This window comes from Argopecten irradians, chromosome 8 (assembly GCF_041381155.1).
Source record: "Argopecten irradians isolate NY chromosome 8, Ai_NY, whole genome shotgun sequence".
Lineage (NCBI taxonomy): Eukaryota > Metazoa > Mollusca > Bivalvia > Pectinida > Pectinidae > Argopecten > Argopecten irradians.
In genome coordinates, this window is record NC_091141.1 from 10,101,630 (window position 1) to 10,126,342 (window position 24,713).

The window sequence follows — 24,713 nt, forward strand, 5'->3', positions numbered from 1 at the left end:
CTTGTTTTTACAAAGTGTTCATTTCCCTATTCAAAACATATATACATCAGTATTCAGCTATTAAAATAATGTACTAACAAAATACGGTAGCCGAGAGGTTAAGATGTCCCTCCACCTTTTGATTGCGAGTTAGATCCTATGTGGAGCAGGTACTGCCAGGTACTGACTGCAGGCCAATGGTTTTTCTCCAGGTTCTCCAGTTTTCCTCCGCCATCAAACCTGGCATTTCCTTACATGACCCAGGCTGTTAATAGGATGTAAAACATCCAATAATATTAGATGCTTGATACTGAGAAACTTCTGATCGGCAATATTGACATTGGTTAGACATGACATAGTGATAATGATCAAAAGTGTCTCATGCCATAACCTGTAACATTGTTGATGTAGGTCAAGGATAACTGAAAGGTAAAGGTCATTAAGATCAGATGGGTCAAATACATGTTACAGTAGACTAAAATCTTAAAACAACTTTTCAATAACAAAGAGGTCTGCAGACCTGATATTGTGCCTTGACATGCTGCAATGAAGGTTACCAAGTTGGTTCAAATAATTGACCTTGACCTACTTTTAAGGTCACAGTGGTTCAATTTATCAGAAAATTACTACTTCTACGGAGGAGTTCTTAGTATACAATGTGTCAAAGAAAATGTATTAATTCTTCTGTATTGATCTAAAGATTTCTGTCACTAGTGTACATACTTTGACCATTGTGTTGTGCCAATACTGAATAGTCAGATGATCGATAGGGTCAACAGCCCTCTTATTGGCAGTCAGCATTGGCCATGAACCTGATATGTTATCACTTTAACAAAAATTGTATTTTGTGAATATTTATCCTCAAAAAGTGCATGTAGCATGCATATTTTGAGCACTTGGCAAGCTATTGTAGTGTGTGCAACTTCACTAGCCAAGGGTTGTTAGGACCTTAACAACAGTCTTGTACTAAATACCCTTGACTAGCAAAGTTGTAGTGTGTGCAACTTAGATAACATCCAACATTTGGAGAATGCTTCATGTAATTCTTTTTGAAAAATTGGTCATTTAAATTGATAGTATTTCAGCATATGACTACTGGTTTTAATGAAAACATTAGGACGTAGTCATTCAGATTCCCCGCCAATGGAGATATCAAAGCTGAAGTAAGTTTGATTGTGGAGACTTATGTGTATGAAAAAAAAACAGGAAAAAGGAAGTTGAGCTAAAGAAAGATGGAGTATAATTCAAGTAGAGCGGGGCTGCAATTGTTGAATCAGGTATACAGCCTTGACATTTGCTGGCGATAATTTTCCCAGTTTTTTTTTTAAATATTTTACTCCACGCAGTATTAAATTCAAGGTCTGTGTTGTCTAATGTCTTAAGATACATATATCATTCAAATTTGACCGCAGTTTTAAATTTGTATTTTCTTTCATCCACCAAATAACACTGCCACGAATATAATCCAAATGTTTTTCTTTCTTTTCTGGTAAGGGCAGATACAGCAAGGTGAATAGTTTTATGAATGTGAAGCATATTGGTGAAAAACTATTAACCTGTTTATAACTAGTACAATAACAGTGTCATAAAGGGCCTAAAAAGAATGTGTCTATGAAGTTTCGTGGAAATATCGCTGGTTTTAGAGTTATGCTCCGGAAATGAACCTGCTACAAAAATATGATATTTTCAGCAATGTTTCTATGGTTACAGAAAAAAGCACAAAAAGTGAAAACCTAAAAATAGCAAAAGGCACTACTAGACCATAAGAACAATGTGTCTATGAAGTTTCATGGAAATATCTCTTCTGGTTTGAGAGTTATGCTCCAGAAACGAACCTGGTACAAAAATATGATATTTTCAGCAATGTTTCCATGGTTACGGAAAAAATGCAAAAAATGAAAACCTAAAAAAAGCAAAAGGCACTACTAGACGATAAGACCAATGTGTGTATGAAGTTTCGTGGAAATAACTCTACTGGTTTTAGAGTTATGCTCCGGAAACCATTCGTACGGACGGACAGACGGACGGACAGAACCCATTTGTATATCCCCCGCCAACTTCGTTGGGCGGGGGATAATAACAATCTGTATCTAACTAGAAATGTAAATCCAAGCATCCTCAATACTCGAGGGTTACTACTGTATCACTGACGTTATATTCACCCCTGGACTACCTCATAGTAAAACTGGAAGGAGTTCAGGAGAAAACAAGATCCAAGAGGGATGCGCCCACCAAAGAATGATCTATGTCTGACAACGGAAAGAGGGATCTTTTCTCTGCTTTTCAAACTTTTACTACATACTATATATGAAATTAGAGAAAGATCCTTTCAGTACTTTCTGAGACGCATAGCAGTAACAAACTTCCATTATCAAAATCCCAGATCGCTACCTCAGTCGGCCATCTTGCTGACCGATCAATCCAAAATGCAATATGCACAACTAAGTAGACTGGCCACCAGTCTCTAGAATATTAAACAAATTACTAAAATTTGGCTTTATTATTTTTGTGTCTACTACATGTCTGATTCTAGATTTTTAACTAGGGGGAGATAATCTAGTAAAGAACTCTGCTGAGAAACTCTTATCTGCAACTTGGGTCTGGTGGCCAGTCTAGCAACTAAGGTCCTAGGGGAACTTGCACATGAAATATAAGATAGATCCCTTCGGTACATTCTGAGAAATAGTGGTAAAAAAACTTCAATTATCAAAAATCCAAGATGAAGACCTGTCAGCCATCTTGTTGACCGATTGGTCCCAAAATGCAATGTGCACAACTAGACTCCTAGGGGAGCCTGCACATGAAATTTGAGACAGATCCCTTCAATACTTTCTGAGAAATATAGGTAACAAACTTCCATTATAAAAACCCAAGGTGGCAGCCTGTCTGATATCTTGTTCACTGATTGGTCCAAAATGCAATATGCACAACTGGATCTAGGGGAATCACCAAGTAAAATTTGAGACAGATACCTTCAGTACTTTCTGAAAAATAGCGGTAACAAGAGTAATGGATAGAAGGACGGACGGAAGGCGATTTGAATAGCCCACTATCTAATGATGGTTGGCTAAAAACTGCCAATCATAGGCCTGCAGAGACCTCCTCTGAAAATTACAGAGAGCGATGCCCACCTTCAAAGTTACACCATCAACCACAGTGGTACTGTTATACAATACAATGATGTACATCATAAGATCAAATTACCTGTGTCGAATCTGTTGCCTCCAGTTTTACTTTGAAATAGTCCAGGGGTGGATATAACGCCAGTGATAGTAACCACTGGAGTATCATGGATGAAAGCCAAGATGACATGTCTATTTCTCACAATCGTTGAGGTAAAAAAAACCATGCACTACAAAACCTGTTTTTAAAAGATTTATTATCCGTATAATATTATGATATTATATATTATCATAATAAGTTTATAATATGATGGATACAACTACATCATAGTTAACCACTTATGTATCAAATCACATGTAATACATCACAGCTATACACAAACATACAGTGAAGTCAAAATCTCAGATTTACTGATAAATCTCCAACTTCAACTGCATCTCCAACTCCAACTGATACACCATTCTCATTTGTAAGGGTTCTTAATCTCAGACTTACTGAAACATTCTTTTCATCTAGAGGAGATTCAGGTCTAAATCTCAGACTTACTGAAACATCACTTTCATCTAGAAGAAATACAGGTCTTAATCTCGGATTACTGATACTCCGTTCTTGCCTATAAGAGATACGAGTGTAAATCTCTGACTGAATGATAACCATTTCCTTTGTTCAGAGTTGCTTCCCGTTGATTCACTCTGTTGATGCTATATAGCAGCAGCTTGTGTTGTTAGATAATGGACTTTAAAAATGCTGGTACACATTGACTGGGATTTGAGGAGTCTGTTTGATGAGAAAGCTATATGATACTATATGGTTTCAGATTAGACTGTATTACTATATGCAAGTCTGAATTCTGTGAATTGAAATACCAAAAGTGTGTATGGGGATATCAAAGGTAAAACAATTGCCTAAATAACACCTATTTTATACATGTTTAAAGACAACCATTAATTATACCATTGTTGGACTTACACCCATGTTACACGCATATACTGTCAGGCCAGTACAGACTATGCTCACTGAATATGGTTATATTTGGGACATTATTATCTGTATACAAGGTCAACCATATCCATTAGATAATGCAGATTATGCATTGTATAACTACAACAAATCAGCAGATAAGACTTATTCATGTGTATAAAAATTGTACAATATACATACACACATATATATACAGCATATATACATACATTTTATAAAATTGTACACTGTACTGCCATTTATTATAAACTTTTATACATCCTCATCAACATACAGAACATATCACAGGGCCCTGGCACAATTTTTTCACCAACAGTATACATGTATATATGTATTATAGTATATTTATATACCATTGGTTGAAATTTTGTGCCAGGTCCCTGTGGAACATAACATTCTTCTCGTTTACTGGTCCAACAAAACTTACCAACCCCCTTCCCAGCTCTGGCTCTATTCTATAGTACTTGCCCTTGGAGTAGATATCAATATGTAACGTCATTGAATCTACATATTCCTGGATCTGTTGTTTTATGTTTTAGTTGGTAATAAAACGATATTTTCCCAGCTCTGGCTGCTACATGCCAGTTAAACATGTTAAACACATTTTTGTGGAAAAAATAAGATGTGCTCATAAACACTCGACGTTATATTGAATATCTACCCCAAGGGCAGATAACTCTTTGATACACAAACCAAGAATAGCCTAGGAAAGACTAAACAATTTTTCCCAATTTTAGTTCACTTTTAGCAAGTCATTCACCTTTGACCTTAGTCCTCTAAACCTGCCTTTAGCATTAGGCGATTTTTATTCTCTCTAATATAAAAGGCAATTTTTTTTAAAACCTGAATAATATAGGAAGGTTTTGTGGACTACTTTGACATTTATTGCATGAATTTAATGATGATGCTCAAATTAATTTTTGATAAAAATGAATTGAGAATAGTGAATACATGTAGGTTTCTCTAAGGCACCTGTACTTAAATGAAATTGAAAAATAGAAGACTGATAGTTACATATATCATATACAGCTAAATTACATAATCAACATTCAATCAATTAAGTTTCTCATTAGGCATATCTCATACAAATCCATTCATACAATGACCATTTCTCACAACTCTTACTACTGCATTCTCAAAATATAAGAAGAAGAAAATAAGCATAAGTTGTTGTTACAGTTACACATACATGAACAAACCCGTTTTATTAAAAATCAATGCGATAAGAGGGGCAGGATCGCATTAATGAGACTTGACATTACGTACATTCATTGTAACACACAAGCAACAATTTTGCACTAGAATTTAAATTGTTGATCTTTCTCATTGACATGATAATGCCACCTTAATGACTCAATACAAAATTAACATTTAATGAGACATCGTTTTTTACACAAAGTCCTATTCCTATTTTCACACAACCATGATAATTTTACACAAAACAAGCCACATACTAGATATACTAGAGAGATATTAGACAAAAGTACTAGAATACCAAACCCTGAGGTGACAAGGGAATCCAAACAATGTCAGTGAACAACATTTATGGAAATTATTCTTTAAAACTTTCACATAATTTTTTCTTAATAAGTCTAGCACAGGGACTTGATACAAATCACCAACAAGCAGTCCATTAACAGGCAGATAGGCCTTCAAGGGTAATAAACATCTTGTAATAATCTTTAATACCCGATAATACAATTTACAGTGAAGGTGTCTGATAGCTAACCTTATGGTTAAGATGAGGTTATCAGACCCCTGTGATAACACTAATAAGAGTTAAGGCCCTTCATCCTGGTTGTGTTAAAAATTAACAAGTGTCCAATCCCTGAGATATCTTTGAGGTAATTGTTTGATGATAGTGTCAGGTTCCTGTGTTAATATTTTTTTATTGGCGATATAGTTGTCAGTCCCCTGTGTTAAGTGTATAGTAGCAATGACAGATGTCTATGCGATACGTTCAACACATACAGGTTGTAGTTGTACTGTGATCATTGCATGAAATTGTTATAATCACAATAAATATATCTTTATTAATATATCTCGTACAACATTGTTTCATTGTGGCCCGATTTCTCACAACAAAAAGTAATGACCTCGGTCAAAAACTTATATTTCTGCCTTACATGCATGTAGGTAAGTAACTTACAGTATGTTTTTTTTTGTAACTTTAAGTCTGTTTTTGACTTAAGTTTGTTTTCGAGAAATCAGAGCCAGAATAAAATTTTACTCCGTCAGCACTTTTTTGATTTTGTTCTGTTGGCGAATATAGCGATAAATTATCAATGGTCACATATAATGTATTTACAAATCATATAATTACACATTTAAATTATTAGTTACATATCATATAAAACAAATTCATATATTTACAGAATTACATGTTCAAATCACATGTAATTCAAATAGTAAAATTATCTGTTTGGTATAAGGCATATCATTTACATTAAAACGGAAATGCTGAAGGAATGTGAAACTATAGAGTATTGGGCATGTTTAACTAGAAATTCTCTGAATTTCAAATATGAATATTCATAACAGTTTATAGCACCATTTCACAACTTCAAGTTTTAATACTCTGAAAAATTTCTGAAAACTATCATGAAAATGGTATCTGTTGTATTTATCATGTTAATTAGTTGCATAAAAATTTGAGTGTATTATTTTTCATGTTTGAGGCTTTTTGTTCCATGATTTTTCCAAATTTTAACAAAACACATAAGAAACGATGACTTTAAAAAAGAGCTGTATAGCTATTAAAAGGAAAAATATTAACTGGAATTTTGGCAGCTGCATATATAAATTCACATTTAGTCAAAATATATTTTCAATCAAACACTTTCTAATAAAAATAAATACAACACCCATCTCCTAATGATAAAACATACATAGAAAAAGAAAATACATTATATGTACAACTATCAATTATAAGAACTGAAGTTTTAATGACCAGATATTAATAACAATCAGAAACTTGCACCACACTGTATTTATTGCAATATACTGTTTATTTATCTTCAACCTATCGTACCATACTAAATCATTGCAGGTAGGCAATGCAGCATACCTCTATACTAAGCACTTTTAAACAAGGAGTCGTTTCTATGTAATACCAGTTACATTCATCAGGCACAAGTGCCTGACTAATTTTTAAAAATGAGATGTTGTAGATAATATATTCTCATATATTACTGTATGTACTCATCATTTAATTTTTTAAGATGAGTCAGATATCTGGCACAGGTGCTTGGCTCATTTTTTTTTCTTTTTTTTTTTTTTTTTTTTAATAAGATGTTGTAGATAACATATTCACATATAAAATGTACTACAATATCTCATCATTTTTTAAAACGAGTTAGACACCTGTGCATCAGGCTCATATAACTGTAATTTTCACATTTCCTTAGTATTTTTACATGCGCTATGCTAGCATTGGATATAACCTGTATTTGCATATTACAGAATACTGTTATCTCAACTGATGTTGAAGTAATGGATGGTATGTGAGCTAAACATCATCTCTTACTACATGTATCTGTAACATGCAAAGATAAATCAAACAAAACAGTCAGGCATATAAAATTCAGTACATTTGTACCTCGGTAAACCTTTAAGAAATTATTCCTGCATGAAATTTCATCGTTAGAATTTGTCTTTTCATAATTAGATTAAAAAAATAATCCCTCAATTTTTTGCATATATCGGGTAACTACATGTACAATGTAATAGCTCTTCAGTTTTTTGGTTCAAATGGAAGCACAATGTCATTCAAAACAATATTTCCATAACTACCAACACTTAAAGTACACAAGTACTTAATCAATCAGCTGGTTATTAGATTCATTCATACATGATCGCCTGCTACAACTTTTATCATTTTTATACTGAAATAAAGCCCTCACTGAGAAAGGCTGGGGACAACATATATACAGTTTATACTTTGGTTGATTTTTTTTAATTTTTATTTTTAATTTTTATTTTATTTTTATTTTTTTTTGGTGGGGGGAGGGGGGGAAGGGACTTCAGACTACACAACCTGTGAAATATGGCAGCAGAATTGAGAAATAAAGAATAAAAGAGCATTTCAGATATGAATTAAACTGTATTATAGGGGTCAGAGTGGAATAAAGAAAACACCTAATTCTGGATTTACTATGATCAGCACTGGGTAAAAAACATAATTGTTGTAGTCCTCATATTTATCTTTAAATAATTTAGTAATCTTCTAAAATCAAACTTTAACTTAACGCCTTGAATAACAATATCTAAGCAGATTGAATCTCTTTGAAATGTAGCTATTTCAATGAGATTTTCTTGTTAAAAGCATGAAACAAAAAACATTTTCAGAGGTAATATTTTTACCATTTACATAAAACAACCTAACTTGGATTTCATCAACAATAACTTTCTGATACAGGGTTTGGATTAAGAACTTTTTCTCATTAACAACCACATGAACTTAAGGGCTATTTAACTATCTACCTGATGATAGAACTTCACAATAACTCACTTCTATCTATATTACCATTTACATAATTATATACATGTATAATACATACAGTATAACTCCACTAACTCAAACTTGGATTCCTCGAATACTCCTTATTCGTCTAACTGATCGCAAGGTCCCGACCGTGCCCCTTTATATTTCCTCTAACAAAATCCCAGATATCTCGAACAGCTATTCGTGAATACCCCTTATTCCTCGATCAGCTATATATCCCCGTTTTATCAAAAACATAGTATTAAACCATGTATTCGTCAAATAGGTGTTCGGCCATTGAGAAATTTTCAAAAATGTATTTTTATGTAATACATATTTTTTCAAGTTGATATTGCTATAAAAAAAATCTTCCATAAAGGTTCAAAATGTTAAAATCACTGTAATTAAAATGTCATTGACATGTATTGTTTGTCGTAGTTTGAGACCAGACGTTTTGACTGTCAATGATCGATCACGACCCACCTCTAATGAGTTGAATACCCTGTATTCCTCGAACTATTGACCTGGTCCCCTGCTGTTCAAGTTATAGGGGTTTTACTGTATTCTAATTCACACACATGTATATTTCTTTTTATTATTATTTTGTGAAATTGGATTCTTATAAAAGTTCCTCATTCCAAAAACCTCTGCCTGACTCCGATTTCTCGAAACAAAAGTGCAGACTTAAGTCAAAACTAATTTTTTTTACCTTTATATATAACTTAATGAATATTTTTGACTTCAGTTTGTTTCAAGAAATAAGGGCCTGGTGCCGTAAAACTATTCCCAGACGGATTTTTTTAACTGAAGTATATGATTTTACATAGACTTGCGTTAAAAATCTATCTGAGATAGGATTATGGTGCCAGGCTGTGGAATCCTGAGGTGAAAGTTGGGATGTTTAATACAGCGGTATTGAGATCCCAAAATGATGTGGGTGAAGTACAATATATATTGTTATACCCCTATAAAATAATTTCTATAAAACTCTATTGACAAAAATGCTAATTAATCAACTGTTTCTTCGAGCGGTCCAAAGAACTGTTAAAATTGACTGTTAAAATGTGCTGTTGACCGGAGTGACGTAAAAATAGGGTATAACAAAACAGTTATTGACTGGGTTTTCGGGCAACAGATGATTTGGTGGACCCTTTCACAAACTGTTGCCCTCTGCCTTCGGCCTCGGGCAACAGTTTGTCTTTGGGTCCAACAAATCATCTGTTGCCCTCAACCCAGTCAACAACTGTATACAGTTGTTTAGTCCCACCTTCCGGTGATTGTGACATCATCTTTTGACGTGAATTTTGTGACATCATTATCACTGTTAGGTGTGACTAATCGATATTAAATTGTACTTTACCCATGTCGTTTTGGGATCTCGAAATCTCTATATTGGAACAGCCCTGTGCCTAGGAATACATTTTCAGTAAAGTAAATAATGAAAAATCTTAATAGATAACATCAAGCAATATCATATGAAATATTGGTGAGCAAAAATTCTGTTTCAGATGGCAATTTCATTTCATTGAATTTGCATAGCAACAAGTGTTTAGTATCTTTGCAGTTAAACACTTGTACATATACCACTAATCATATCTCCAAATTTCCACTAGATGGCAACTTTGTTACAAGAAATATCATTATCGTAATTATGATGATGCTAAAGCTTTGATACTTCTCAATTTTCAGACCCTGTATACGTACCATTACAAATTCAGTGGGTCTGAAATGGTTTCTGAGGCGATCTGTTCAAACGGCTAATGGTACAAATAAAAAACATTTAAAGTCCTTTGTTAATATTGTTACATTAATATCTTAGCCATAATGTAACACGTCATACCACTCCTTGTGAGTTTGACACTGTTTCATCTGTAATGGACGACAACTGAACAGCTTCCAATGACTTGAGACTGGTGTCTGATTTTTTCTTAGTTTTGCGCTGTGAACAACACGTGTCTGTATGGCATGTTTGCTCAGGTCCACATTCAAGTTGGCATGGACGGACACCGTCTTCTTTAGCCTTTAATAGATTAACAAGGAAAAACATAAAAACTTTTGAAAAAGAAACATTCATGAAGTAGAATGTCTGTTTGACTTCATAAATCACATATACCAAAGCTGATTAGGATGTGATAGAACAGGACAGAACAGATACAACTGGACAGAATGGATTGATGATTTTGTTGAGCCGCAAATGTTATTAGCGCATCATTAATAATATACTTATCATCACCTTCTGAATAATTATCTAAAACAAATTCAAAGTTGAGTTTCATAACATGGGTCATATTATGCTTCCAACTGTCATCCTAATTACTGCGCGTTAATTAACTAAATGTATCATTGTGCCAGACAGCACGACAAAACAAGAGCTGTTGGAGAACAGCAAAGCTCGCCTATTCAGAAGAAGTTGATGTTCAAGTATTTACTATTTAAACATGTAAATATGACAAATTAACAGACTCAAAAAAAACCTAAAGGGCCCCAAATTGGTTGTATTATCACGTTCAGCATCCATACACATTAGGAAAATAAAATCATAAACATTTATGATGACTTATGCTTAAACAATTGACAAAATAGAAACTTGCTCAAAAACTTTAACATGGAAATATGACAAATTAACAGACTCAAAAACCCCCTAAAGGGCCCCACGTTGGTTGTATTATCACATTCAGCATCCATACACATTAGGAAAATAAAATCATAAACATTTATGATGACTTAAGCTTAAACAATAGACAAAATAGAAACTTGCTAAAAAATTTTAACATGGAAATATGACAAATTAACAGACTCAAAAAAAAACCTAAAGGACCCCAAATTGGTTGTATTATCACATTCAGCATCCATACACATTAGGAAAATAAAATCATAAACATTTATGATGACTTAAGCTTAAACAATTGACGAAACAGAAACTTGCTCAAAAACTTTAACGTGAAATGGGACGCCAACGCTGACGCCGACGCCGGGGTGACAACATTAGCTCCCCCTATTCTTCGAATAGGCGAGCTAAAAAGCGAAATGAATCTTCACGGTTAACTTTGATGACGCAGAGAATCTTGTATTTGTTTGGTGTTGTTACCCTATCTTAGGCCATCGATATTAATTTTCTTCTGTTATTATTGTTTTTAAGATGTTATTTTTTGTTTCAGAAATGTTGGATGCAATGAAAGATTTTTATATTGTTACCTGGACAAACATCTTGGAATTCAGTTTACTAAAGTTAGCAGCTGATAGATAATTATGCCAAAACTAGTAAATTAATCATTACTCTCTTTACTCTCATGCAATGAGAGCCCATTGGTCAGCCAATTTCTTGGATATTATTTTGCTGACCATGGACATGATGTTTCAAAAGTGTCTCGTGCTATACCTCTCAAAGTTGTTGGAGTGGTCTACTAAGTAACTCATGATTTTTCTAATAAGTTATAACAATGTCAATTAGTTTAGTATTTCCAGAGTGAGTAATGCTATTTGTCTGCTAATTTCTTAATTTCAGAGAATCAAAGCATCTTAATAATATTATAAGAAATGTAAACCAAATTTCTTTTGCAGATATTTGATTTCGCAATTTCTATTTTAAAACTAGTTCGCGAAGAACAAATTTCGTGAATTAATAAATTGAATCAAAATTCCTATCAATAAACATGACGTAGATGGTAATTTGCGGAGATATACACTTTCGTGAGTTTACCTGGATAACGAAATTTGTAAAAGTAAATAGCACACGAAAGAGAATTGGTTAACAGTAAACGATTTAACGTGAAAACTAAAGAACACAATGCACACTTACCTCCCCAAATTCAGGCTGTATTGTACAAGAATGTATGCCATTCTTGTGGAACACTTTTTTCATTTTAATAGCTATGGCTTCAAATTCCCGTACATTACCAACCTGCATTGGCACATGTACTGAGGCTATTAATTTGTTACCACTTAGCTGCCATACATGGAACTCATGTACTTCTGTAACTCCATCAATCTACAAAAGATAATTAATCACCATGACATATTGGTAAAACTAATTACACCTCCAGTTCCTACAAAATGAAGGCCATGATGATAACCAATTGAAAGTTTTTTGATAGTCAAAATGATTCAATCTTTTCTCTATATGCCAAACCTTCCTTAGTGACCACCTCTGTGTAAAAACTATCTGCTTAATTAGACTACATTTGACCCCAAATAATCAATTTTTTCAAGAAAACTCTTGATAATTCATTTTTACCCAAAGCATTGTCATGGACCTGCTGACTTCAATTTATCAAGGTTTGGTAGTACATACAGCTGAATTAACCACAAGTATATATAGCAAAACTATTTTACAAAAAAAAATTTAGGTATAGAAATGCAAAGCATGTCACCATGAAAATCAGTTGGTTTATAATTCTCTTGATTGGTTATTCTAAATAATAATCAACTATTTAGAACAGACTGCATCCGCTTGGTTACCTTTTTGAGTTCCTCTTCAATATCTTCCATTCGTAAATATTCTGGTACTGCTTGTAGAAGAATATACCCGGACTCTTTCACTGAAGATTGTAACAAAGAACAATGTAGAGAGGGAGTATGTAAGATTGTCATATATCTTAATGAAATTCAATCATTTTCGTTTCCAAATCAAGATTGGCTGACTTACATCAGCAAAGCTACATTTCATAATTAGATATGCGTTAAACAGTCTTAGTTGTGAGAGATATCTCAATTGGACAATAATTCTTCTTTCAGTTTCAAATTACATTTGACTTATAAAAACAATACTCACACAATGGTATTGTAGTACAAAGAATGATTATAACCATGACAACGCTGAAAAGGAAAACAAAATCATTTTAGTTCAATATTTAATCCCAAAAGAATACCAGCATTAATGGTCATTAAATATCAAGTATCATTCAAATCATGAAAGACAGATATTATCTCTTATTTTCCATTTTTAATTACTGTATCTATCTTTGCAAATTATTTTTAGAACATGGAAAACTGCATATAAATGTCAATAATGCATTAATTAGAGTGTCAACTATCTAGAGAGCTAAATATCATCAATTCTTATCTCAAATCAGTCAAGATACTCCATAAAAGAATTCCATACACAAATAGCCAAAAATGACTGTAAATGCATATCATGGATATGATAAGGTTTTCTGGTCTAGTCAGTAACTGATCATTCACCCCTAGAGACCCATTTGAACTACTCCTAATCTACAGGCTGGAACAGTTCATTATGAATTTGCAGGGGTGAATGGGTTAACTGATAAAGAGCTATCCCTTTTGGGTTACATAAATAAACATTTATCAATTTTAATATGAACAAAGGTCCTTAATTTTTATATTAGATCATCAAAAGTTAATCACAAGAGAAGAATGATGACCATATGACCCCACCCTGAAGCACTCTACGTTTTATTAATGACATCGCAAAAGGAATATTGATTTGATGTTTCTAAACAAGAAGCCCAGAGGACCTGTATGGCTCACCTGGTTTGTAATGCCAAGTTATGTTCTGAATAAAGGATCATTGTTTTATTTCTGAAGGAATTTAAAGATTTACCAGTAAATTGGGCCCTACTCTTTCTGTCTAGGGGGTCAGAGCCAAAATTTATACAAACTCTGTTCCCCTTCCCCCAAGGATGTATCAGACCAAATTTGGTTACAATCCATGCAGAACTCTATGATAGTAGCGATTTTAAGGAAATGTTGACGGACGGACTTCGTGCCAAGACATAAGCTTACCGGCCCTTTGGGCCGGGTGAGCCAAAATTGGAAACACCAATTAGATATGCTGTATATCAAACCTCATGTGACCATATATTAGCCAATGAAAATAGTGGAATATCAGCGCATATTTATCATTCATACTGGACTTACCTCATAGCAGGATCCACATAATACTTCCAATCATCTTCCACAAACCAGATGACCAGTCCAGACACAACTACGACTACTGACCCTAGAGCATCTCCCAGCACGTGGAGAAATACTCCTCTCATGTTCAACTGGGCACTAGATGGACCTGCTACAATACAGTTACAGCTGTATAGTACAAAAACTTTGGTGAAACAGGACCTTTTCTAGAGGTTGTTTCGGAAATTTCTTCAAATTCCAAGTATATACAGTTCACTCCTGGAAACTGCCTTCCCAATTTACTGGTTTTTCCCTCAAGGAAGAGGAAGGTGTTTGACCTCTTCCCTATTCTGACAGAAAAAGCCCTTTCAGGCAGTATATGGAGAGTTGGTTTGTGTGTATAAAATTGTATATTGTATTAATCAACAGTGATCATCTTTTAAGAGGCAGCCAAGCTTTAGTGGCAGAGTAAAAAGCGTTCCAAGTTAAAAGACTATCAACACTCCATGTATCCAGCTCTTGTAAGAGGATGGTGGTTTCATACATGTATAGGCCATGGGCTAGGAGGGTCCCACATGCATCCCCCCACCCAAACCACTGAACCAATAATTTTCTTAACCCTTATGACCCCCTGATCACAAATCAAAATGTTAACATTGCATAAGTTGGGATGAATTCCGGTTATGATGTCATCAAGATGGCCGCATCTCGAATTTCACTAAAAAATGATTAATAGTCATTACATTGACATTTTTCAACCGAAGTAGACAAATGAGGTATCAAAATGACCACAATAGAACAAAAAATACATATCAGGACAAAATAATCTAATATATGTAGTGATTTTTACGCAGGAAATGAAAAAATCGGATTTTAAGCTCAAAAATGGTGATTTTTCAGCAAATTTTTCATATTTGGCTTGACGCAGCAAAAATGTTTCCTAACAGCAAACTATCATTTCAAATAAGTCTTTTGACCACTTATCAATCAGTTTAAACAACAACAACAACAACGAAAACCAATGTTAACATTGTATAATTTCCGGTTATGACGTCATCAAGATAGCCGCTATCTCGAATTTCACTAAAAAATGAAAAATAGTCATAACATTGACATTTTTTAACCAAAGTAAACAAATGAGGTATCAAAATGACCACATATAGATCAACAAAACACATATAAGGACCAAATAATCCAATATGTGACGGCAACTGTGTATCACCTGTACTATTTATGGCCGCATGAGGGTCCACAAGATTGATGAATGGTACTTCATATGAATTATGGAGCAATGTGCTAAGGAAAACCAATTCCACCATTGGAAGAAAGTGGATCTGGTGTAATTTCAATTATGCCGGAGAAGTCTAAAACAGCCTATAAATATGTAAGAATCTGAGGGAGATCCCACATCTCTGAACCAGTTGTTCCTGATATGAACTCTGGCCATGGATGGGTCATGTCAGCGGTTCAGAAGAAGAAAAATAGTATACCCTGTATATGCACCTAGTGATGTTTTGTAATCCAAATTCAGGTATAACAATCATTCTCTTTTGCATTTCTATATATTTTTGTAATTGTTTTTACTGATTGACAAGAGAGCAAATAACTGATTATGAATAATAATTTGTTGTTTGGAAGCTTTTTTGCTGCGTCAAGCCAAATATGAAAATTTGCTGAAAATTTTTACCATTTTTGAGCTTAAAATCTTTTGTCTACTTCAGTTAAAAATTGTCGAAGTTATGACTATTTTTTTTTTAGTGAAATCCAAGATGGCGGCCATCTTGATGACGTCATAGCTGGAAGTTCATCTAAACTTATGCAATGTTAACATATTGATTTGTGATCAGTGGGTCATAAGGGTTAAGAACAATATTGGTTTGGAGGTTTGGGGAGGGGTGCATGTGGGACCCTCCTCGCTCATGGCCTAGTAGGGCTCAAATTAACAATAACTGTATTTGACCCAATTAGCACCCATATCCCTATAAGCATCCCTCCCTTTTTTTCGAGGTCTCAATTTTGATTGCCTGGGCATAAATACCAAAACTATACAAAATTGTAATTTTTTAATACCCTGGGCGTTTATTGGGTCAAATACAGTAAGATGATTGCGGTTTCATGAGCCTCATATTCACCATTTGAGCACTGCCTCCCTCTGAAATTGCCATATCTGATAGTGATACCGGTATATATAATGATTAAATACCAGTGTGACAAACACTCACCATTTTCACTATCTATATCTATGGACACTATAGACATGTTGGATATATGACTAGTATGTTGTAGAGTGCAATCAACTGCATTCCCATTCGCTGTAGCAGCTTCTTCCTTCTTCACTAAAGATTCCTCCTCTTTTGGTTTATTTTTGCCATGAGAATGACCTCCATGAGAATGCCCTCCTCCTCCGTGTGAGTGACCTAAAACATGATATAAATCTTGGATTAAGGATAGTTTAAACATTTTTCAATGCATATACCCTTTTTTGATGTGGTAGATCTGGTATACATAATATTGATAAAGACAGAATTAACATAAGGACTGTGAAAATTAATTGTGATTACTAATAATAGTAAGCTAGAGTACAATGATAAGCTTAGTTTTATCAATTCTTCTTCACAAGAACATTATCATACCTGGTACCATTATGCATTATTTAGGAGTATAATCAAATCATTTGAATGTTTGATATATTCATAAATAATCTTTGAACTAAATGTTATGAGAAATGCAATATACATGTGCCTGCAAAGTTGTACTGTTTTTTTTCTTCTGAATATTCTGTATACAGCAATTAGCGTGAATTTGTGACCATAGTCCTAACACTTGTATCTGAAAAGTATCCGAAATAGTATCATGACCTTAAAGCCACACTATACGTAACTATCAACAAAAATTCAAGTTACATTTGACTCCGATGTTGCTAGTATTTGTAGATGTAGTTGAAATTAAGATATATTAAAGAATACTTATAATGTTTTTTAATAACTTTGGTACAGCAGTTGTTGAAAGTCGATATATGTAAACATGCCTTCATTTTAAACTGGTCGCCATAGAAGTTACAATTATTGCCGAACGGAAGTCGGAAAGTTCATGACCCATTTCCGGAAGAGTTCGGACAGACGTTACGTAGTTACAGTAGTCACATGACATTCTCGGCAACGACATTACAATGTCGGCTAACTTCGGCTTGTTTGATTAAGTAGGACCCACCTAGCGATGTTTAATATTTATTTGATTTTTGTCGAAATATTCGAATTCCGAATCATAATCGATCATCTTGACTTCGATTTAGTCCTGTCTCTGCACGACTTACAACAGGATTTTTTTTCAACATTCTTCTAAATCATGAAAAAAATAAGAAAGATACGGATATTTGGCCTTTAAGTTTTTTATTCTAACGCACAACTATTTATACAAATTTGCTTACCGTGGTCATGAAAAAGAACCAGTCCAATGATATTTACAAGGAGACCAACTCCGCCAACAATAAGCATCAGTTTTGGGTCGTCAATCTCTTCCACCTCCACCAGACGCTTCAGAGCTTCCACAAGGATGGAGAAACAGAGTGCCACGAGGAAAACTGCATTAACCAGTGCACCTAACACTTCAGCCCTTACCCAACCATATGTATTTCTCTCCGTTGTCCACTTGGATATCTGAAATTAACAAAATAATTTTCTGACTAATCTCTTAATTTTGTTTTGTTTTGCAATTTACCAAATGATCAGCATATTGACATCTTTAATGAGTACCAGTATAAATACAATCCTCAAATGACTCAAATTCAATATGTCATCAAATTTAGCTATAACCAGATCTAGAAGATCTGACCACGTACATATGCTGTAAGCAAAATTGAACAAATCCCCTCTACCTGAAAGTCCAATAGATAGAGGTGATTGTTGAATATTGAATTTATTCCACACGAATGATCATGAGTTATTTTTGAAAAGTTACAAAAGACACAAGCTTTAGTACCAGTGTATAAATGGAAAAAGCATTCGCACGACACGGCATCGTCTATTTCCCGCCAAATAATCATCGAGCCATTACCATCAAGATCAAGTTTGTTTCGATATTCATACATGTTAAATCTACGGAACTCCTCAGTGAAATTCTTGTCCCTCAAGCTGTATTATTAGTATATATAAGGTCAATTTAACATGTATGAAAATGTCACAACCATTTTGACACAACGACCATGACGCATACGCTTTCCAACACCAGTTTGGACGTCAAGCAGCGATCACAACATAGCATGACGTCATTCGATTATTGATGACGTTGACAAATGATGACGTGACACCAAGAAAAAGAATTCAGTCAAAGTTCACCTTGTCAGCCAATCAGAATGCGTACAGAGTTTATACCACGTGTGATATAAACAAATTGTTAATCAACAGCTGCACTGTTTATTTGATACTGTGAGAGTTAAACAACAATGCCTATTGTGGTAGAAATGGTTGTATACAAAATATTTTAAGCCTTTTAATAATTTAATTTAAAGCAACAAAAACTCAGCAATCATATGGTATGGTTTGGTATGTCATATATACTTTAGGCTCTCATGGCAATGTCATTTAATAATAAGGCAATGTCATTTAATAATAAATTTCTCATGATTTTATTGTAATATATATAGGGTTTAGATAATAATGTATATATCAGATATTTGAATATTGTTAGATAAATATTACTTTGCATCATTAATCAGAATTTTAAGTAACATCATTCATTATAATCTAATTAGACAGTATAGACACTATTAACTCTATCATATCATATACATGTAAAAGTATAAGGCATTTTATACATACCCGAACTGCTGCAAACCCAACAATGAGTGAAACGACATCTGACAACATGTGGAACGAGTCTGCGACTAGAGCTATGGAGTTGGTGACATATCCGACAATTATCTCCACTAGAAAGAAAGATGCTGTCATCGAAAGCATGGTCAGCAACCGACATGTCTTTCCTGTATAGCGGCCCATCCTCTAGAATACAAAATAGTTATTATTCCATAATAAAATATGCTACATATTACAGAAACACATGTTGGTCAACAAATCAGGCATAGACATATATGATGTAAAGGTAATTTACCCTGGGGTATGTCAAGGTAATATATCTAGGCCTGGTCACAGTGATTTATGAGACTCGCCTAGACAAGTCCTGGATTTTCCTGTGGGACTTGTCAAAACTTTGGGAACCTTATATGCATCTATATATATTTCCATGAGTTGGGACTCATCAAAATTATAAAATTAGTGTTCTGGTCGACTCGATCACCTTAAAAATTCCCACATCATTCATCATCAAGATCAATATTGCTGTGGTCAGTCTAATTCAGGCTCACATGTTCACAAGTATGTATATACACTGGTCAGAACAACAGATCCTAATAAGGCCAGATAGACCCACTGATCATGTAATTATGTCTAAATGGAATTGGATTATACATAGGTATAGTGCGATTTTAATCCCTATATATCCTTACACAACAAGTAAAGGTTATTGCATTCATGACTTTATTATTGGAGATGGAAAAGTGGTCATGTAATAATCCTGATTGGCCATGAAAGGGGGGATTACTATTCAGCCCTTTTCATGGTCATGATGAAATTCTGATGATTGGCCATGAAAGGGGATATTTATGTGGACTCAACTGAGGTAAAAAGAGATATATTAGCCACATTTTCCTTTGTGAGAGGTTAGAAGTATGCAGTTAGTCTTTTTGAGCTTGCAGTTTGTCAGGTTGCATGTTTTCTCATGACTTGGGACTTATAACTCGATTTTTTTTTTTTTTTTTTTTTATTTATTAACGTCCAAGGACGACCTCCCATGTATGCGGTGTGTTGCGTGTATGTTGTGTGAGGTGAGTGAACTGGGAGACTGCGGTATGTTCGTGTTGTGTCTTCTTGTATAGTGGAACTGTTGCCCTTTTTATAGTGCTATATCACTGAAGCATGCCGCCGAAGACACCAAGCAACACACCCCAACCGGTCACATTATACTGACAACGGGCGAACCAGTCGTCCCACTCCCTGTATGCTGAGCGCTAAGCAGGAGCAGAAACTACCACTTTTATAGACTTTGGTGTGTCTCGGCCAGGGGACAGAACCCAGAGCCTTCCTCACAAGGGCGAACGCTCAACTCAAGGCCAGAAGTGAGGCGGTGCCAAGGGAGGCATTAGGAAAGAGAAAGTCAGTTAGGAAGAAGAGAAAAGATAAGATCCTAAATTTAGTGGCCTTTTACGATCATGCAATAGGGGCAGCAGAGGGCCTTATAACTCGAAAGCCATGCAATTACCTTCATATGTAGAATAATTTAGTCCTATAACTGAGAAATCAAGGTTTAGTTATAGTATACCTTTCCAGTAATAAGGGATTTATTACCCCCGAGCGAAGCGATTTTTGATGATTTTTAATTTGCCATGTGTAGAGATGCATGGTATGAAAGAAATTGTAGGAAATTTTAAATGTGTAAGTAAATTATTTTTTTTAAATCAATTTCATCTGTTCAAGCTAGTGATTGATCATTACATTAATTTTGAAGTGTCATTTGCTGATACACATATTTATAAAGGTTCATTAAGATCAAGTTAAAACTTTCCTTTACAATACTTTAAAGTTGCATTGCTTTCCAGCTATTTACAACCGGCTATTTTTGTCAGAAATAAATATTGGCCACCAAGGGGGCCTGCGGCCCCCAACCACCTGTTATTAATTTTCAACAATTTATTAAACAAGAGATCCCAGAGGGATCTTGGCGCCCACCACTGTATGTTCTATGTTAGTCAAATGAATGATAGATTTTTTGTTCTTTTCTCTTCTTTCTCTCCTCATCATTCTAGTTGCATTATCAATCATTCAAACAATCAGATAAAAATATGGACAAAGTTGTTACCGTTCTGTCTCTGTATTATACTTGAATTTTCTTTTAAAAATATCCTTACAGACAAAATACTTAAATTCTATAAATGAAGCAAGACAAAACTTAGGCAGCTTTCTTGTTTTTGCACTCAAGTTCAAAATTTGCATGGGATATTTGTAGGGACCAAGGGTACATATCCTTCACGTCATGAAGTTTGAACAAAATCCTTTCAATAGTTCGCAAGTAGTAGGGATAAAGAAATAAAACTGCCAAAATCCAAGATGGCTGCCAAGCATGCAATTTGTTTTTCCGATCTACCTCAAATTTTGCATGGCACAACTATAGTGACAAACAGGACCGTACATTCGGAGTTCGAGCAAATTGATACCTTCAGTAGTCTTAAAAAAATACTGCACATGCCAAAATCCAAGAAGGCTGTCTGGTGGCCATCTTGTTCTTCTGATTAGCCTCAAAATCTGCATCGCACAAGAAGGGACCAAGGGGACTATCCATGACTATCCATGTGAAGTGTAAACAAAATCCCTTTTGTAGTTTTCAAGAAATAGTGACAACAAACTTCAACTGCCAAATTCCAAGAAGTCTGCTTGGTGGCCATCTTGTTTATCTGATCAGCCATATGCATATAATTTGTATGCCACAACTAGGGACCAAGAGGACACTACATGTGAAGATTGAACAAAATCCCTTCAGTAAATCTCAAGAAATAGCGATAACAATCTTCAACTGCCAAAATCCAAGATGGCTGTGTGGTGGCCATCTTGATTTTCTGATCAGCCTCAAAATCTGTATGGCACAACTAGGGACCAAAAGAACTCTACATGTGAAGTTTGAACGAAATCCCATCAGTAGATCTCAAGAAATAGCGATAACAAACTTCAACTGCCAAAATCCAAGATGGCTGACAGCTGGCGTCAATCTTGTTTTTCTGATTAGCCTTTTAATATGTATGGCACAAGAAGGAACTAAAGGGACTCTACATGTAAAGTTTGAACCAAATCCCATCAGGACTTCTTAAGAAATAGCAATACCCAAGTTCATCTGCCAAAATCAAAGATGGCTGACAGCTGGTGGCCATTTTGTTTTTATGACCATCCTCAAAATCTGTATAGCACAACAAGGGACCAATAGGATTCTTCTTGTGAAGTTTGAACAAAAACCCTTCAGTAGTTCTCAAGAAATAGCAATAACAAACTTCAACTGCCAAAATCCAAGATGGCTGCCATCTTGTTTTTCCGATCAGCTTCAAAATTTGTATGGCACAACAAAGGACCAAGAGGACACTACATGTGAAATTTGAACAAAATCCCTTCCCTAATTCTCACGAAATATTGATAAAATCTTCATCAGCCAAAATCCAAGATGGCTGCCTGGTGGCCATCTTGTTTTTCAAATCAGCCACAAAATCTGTATGGCACACGAGGGACCAAGAGAACCATCCATGTGAAGTTTGAACAAAATCCCTTTAGTAGTTCTCAAGAAATATCGATAACAAACTTCAACTGCCAAAATCAAAATGGCTGGCTGGCGCCCATTTTTTTTATCGATCAGCCTCAAAATATGTATGGCACAAGAAGGAACTAAAGGACTCTACATGTAAAGTTTGAACCAAAATCCCATCAGTACTTCTTAAGAAATAGCAATACCCAAGTTCAACTGCCAACATCAAAGATGGCTGACAGCTGGTGGCCATTTTGTTTTTATGACCAGCCTCAAAATCTGTATAGCACAACAAGGGACCAATAGGATTCTTCTTGTGAAGTTTGAACAAAAACCCTTCAGTAGTTCTCAAGAAATAGCAATAACAAACTTCAACTGCCAAAATCCAAGATGGCTGCCATCTTGTTTTTCCATCAGCTTCAAAATTTGTATGGCACAACAAAGGACCAAGAGGACACTACATGTGAAATTTGAACAAAATCCCTTCCCTAATTCTCACGAAATATTGATAAAATCTTCATCAGCCAAAATCCAAGATGGCTGCCTGGTGGCCATCTTGTTTTTCAAATCAGCCACAAAATCTGTATGGCACACGAGGGACCAAGAGAACCATCCATGTGAAGTTTGAACAAAATCCCTTTAGTAGTTCTCAAGAAATATCGATAACAAACTTCAACTGCCAAAATCAAAATGGCTGTCTGGCGGCCATCTTGTTTTTCTGATCAGCCACAAAATCTGTATGGCACAACTATGGACCAAGGAAACCCTCCATGTGAAGTTTGAACAAAATCTCTGCAGTAGTTTTTAAGATATATTGATAACAAGCATTGTTTACGGACAGACGACAGACGGACCACGGATGCGGGGCGATTTGAATAGCCCACCATCTGATGATGGTGGGCTAATTATATATATAAAAACTTAGTGAGAACCGTGAGGCATCAAAGCAGTTCCTTAAACTATGACCTTTTTCTTTTTCTAGTAAACCTTGTTAATAATCATGCTTGTTATCTTCGGTAATAAAAGTTACTTACTTTACACTATTACCATATTATATCGTAACCATCAATAAAAAGTTTAGCTGTCTGATTTTACTTAAAAATACTATTTAAAATAATTACTTACATCCCGGATGGATGGAATGAGGGACTGATCATGATAACAGAAGCCAAACAAATTATTTTATATGTATTTTTGTGTTAAGACTTATATTATATATAGTTCTACACAATAAAACATCAATTATTGTCCAAATGATAAATATTGTTTATGCTCTGACGGGATACCTTTAAAAAATGGCCAAAATCACAAGAGTATGTATAACAATGGTCAGTAATACTTTATATATAGCCAAATATCCAATAACTAGACCACTAGCCCAGTGGGAGGAGCTAAACTGGACATAGCTATATCACTATAGACAGACTCAGACAATTAGAATTGAATTCTTAGTAAATTTTTGTAATTGGGTTATGAATTTCACCGACTCCAAATATTAGGTTTGGTGGTGAAGAAATTAAATATGTATAGTACAGTAACGCTTCATAAAAAAGGAAACATATTCTGAAAATTTATACATATAATCTACACACACAATCACACGTGTCGTCTGCAAAACCGCATTGGTTCCGGGTGTCAAATGTTGGCTCCGGGGTAAAATTACGTTGTTACGGCATCCAGAAGATCAACAAGACTAGCTCACTATACACTGAATCATATTATCTGTACAGCTGTAGTGCGAATGTACGTAACTGATATCGAATCAGCTGATCACGTTTTCTGCTAAGAACACACTACTCGAATAAAAAGGATGTAAAAATTACCTTGTTAACGTCCTTTATAACGATTTCAAGCAAGAAACTGCATTACGTTCGCCCGCCTTTCATAAATTTATCAAATGGTATGCATTTTGCACTCGTTCCAACATAGTTTCCACACTACCCGTACGTTTTAGGAATCG

The 24,713-nt window shown here is 34.7% G+C and overlaps 1 protein-coding gene across 2 annotated transcripts; it reads right to left on the reverse strand.

The window, feature by feature from the left end:
- Positions 1-3,340: 3,340 nt before the first annotated feature.
- Positions 3,341-24,709, reverse strand: LOC138329306 (proton-coupled zinc antiporter SLC30A1-like). Of its 2 annotated transcripts, none has more exons than XM_069276210.1 (9): positions 24,577-24,709; positions 19,237-19,416; positions 17,847-18,075; positions 16,642-16,836; positions 14,444-14,588; positions 13,338-13,381; positions 13,025-13,104; positions 12,366-12,554; positions 3,341-10,586 (listed from the first exon to the last, which is right to left on the reverse strand). In XM_069276210.1, the coding sequence occupies exons 2-9, from the start codon at positions 19,411-19,413 to the stop codon at positions 10,401-10,403; spliced, it is 1,245 nt and encodes a 414-aa protein (XP_069132311.1). In that variant the 5' UTR covers positions 19,414-19,416; positions 24,577-24,709; the 3' UTR covers positions 3,341-10,400. The 2 variants fall into 2 exon arrangements, with proteins under 2 accessions (XP_069132311.1, XP_069132309.1); XM_069276208.1 differs by having other exon boundaries at positions 14,444-14,591.
- Between the last annotated feature and the right edge of the window lie 4 nt (positions 24,710-24,713).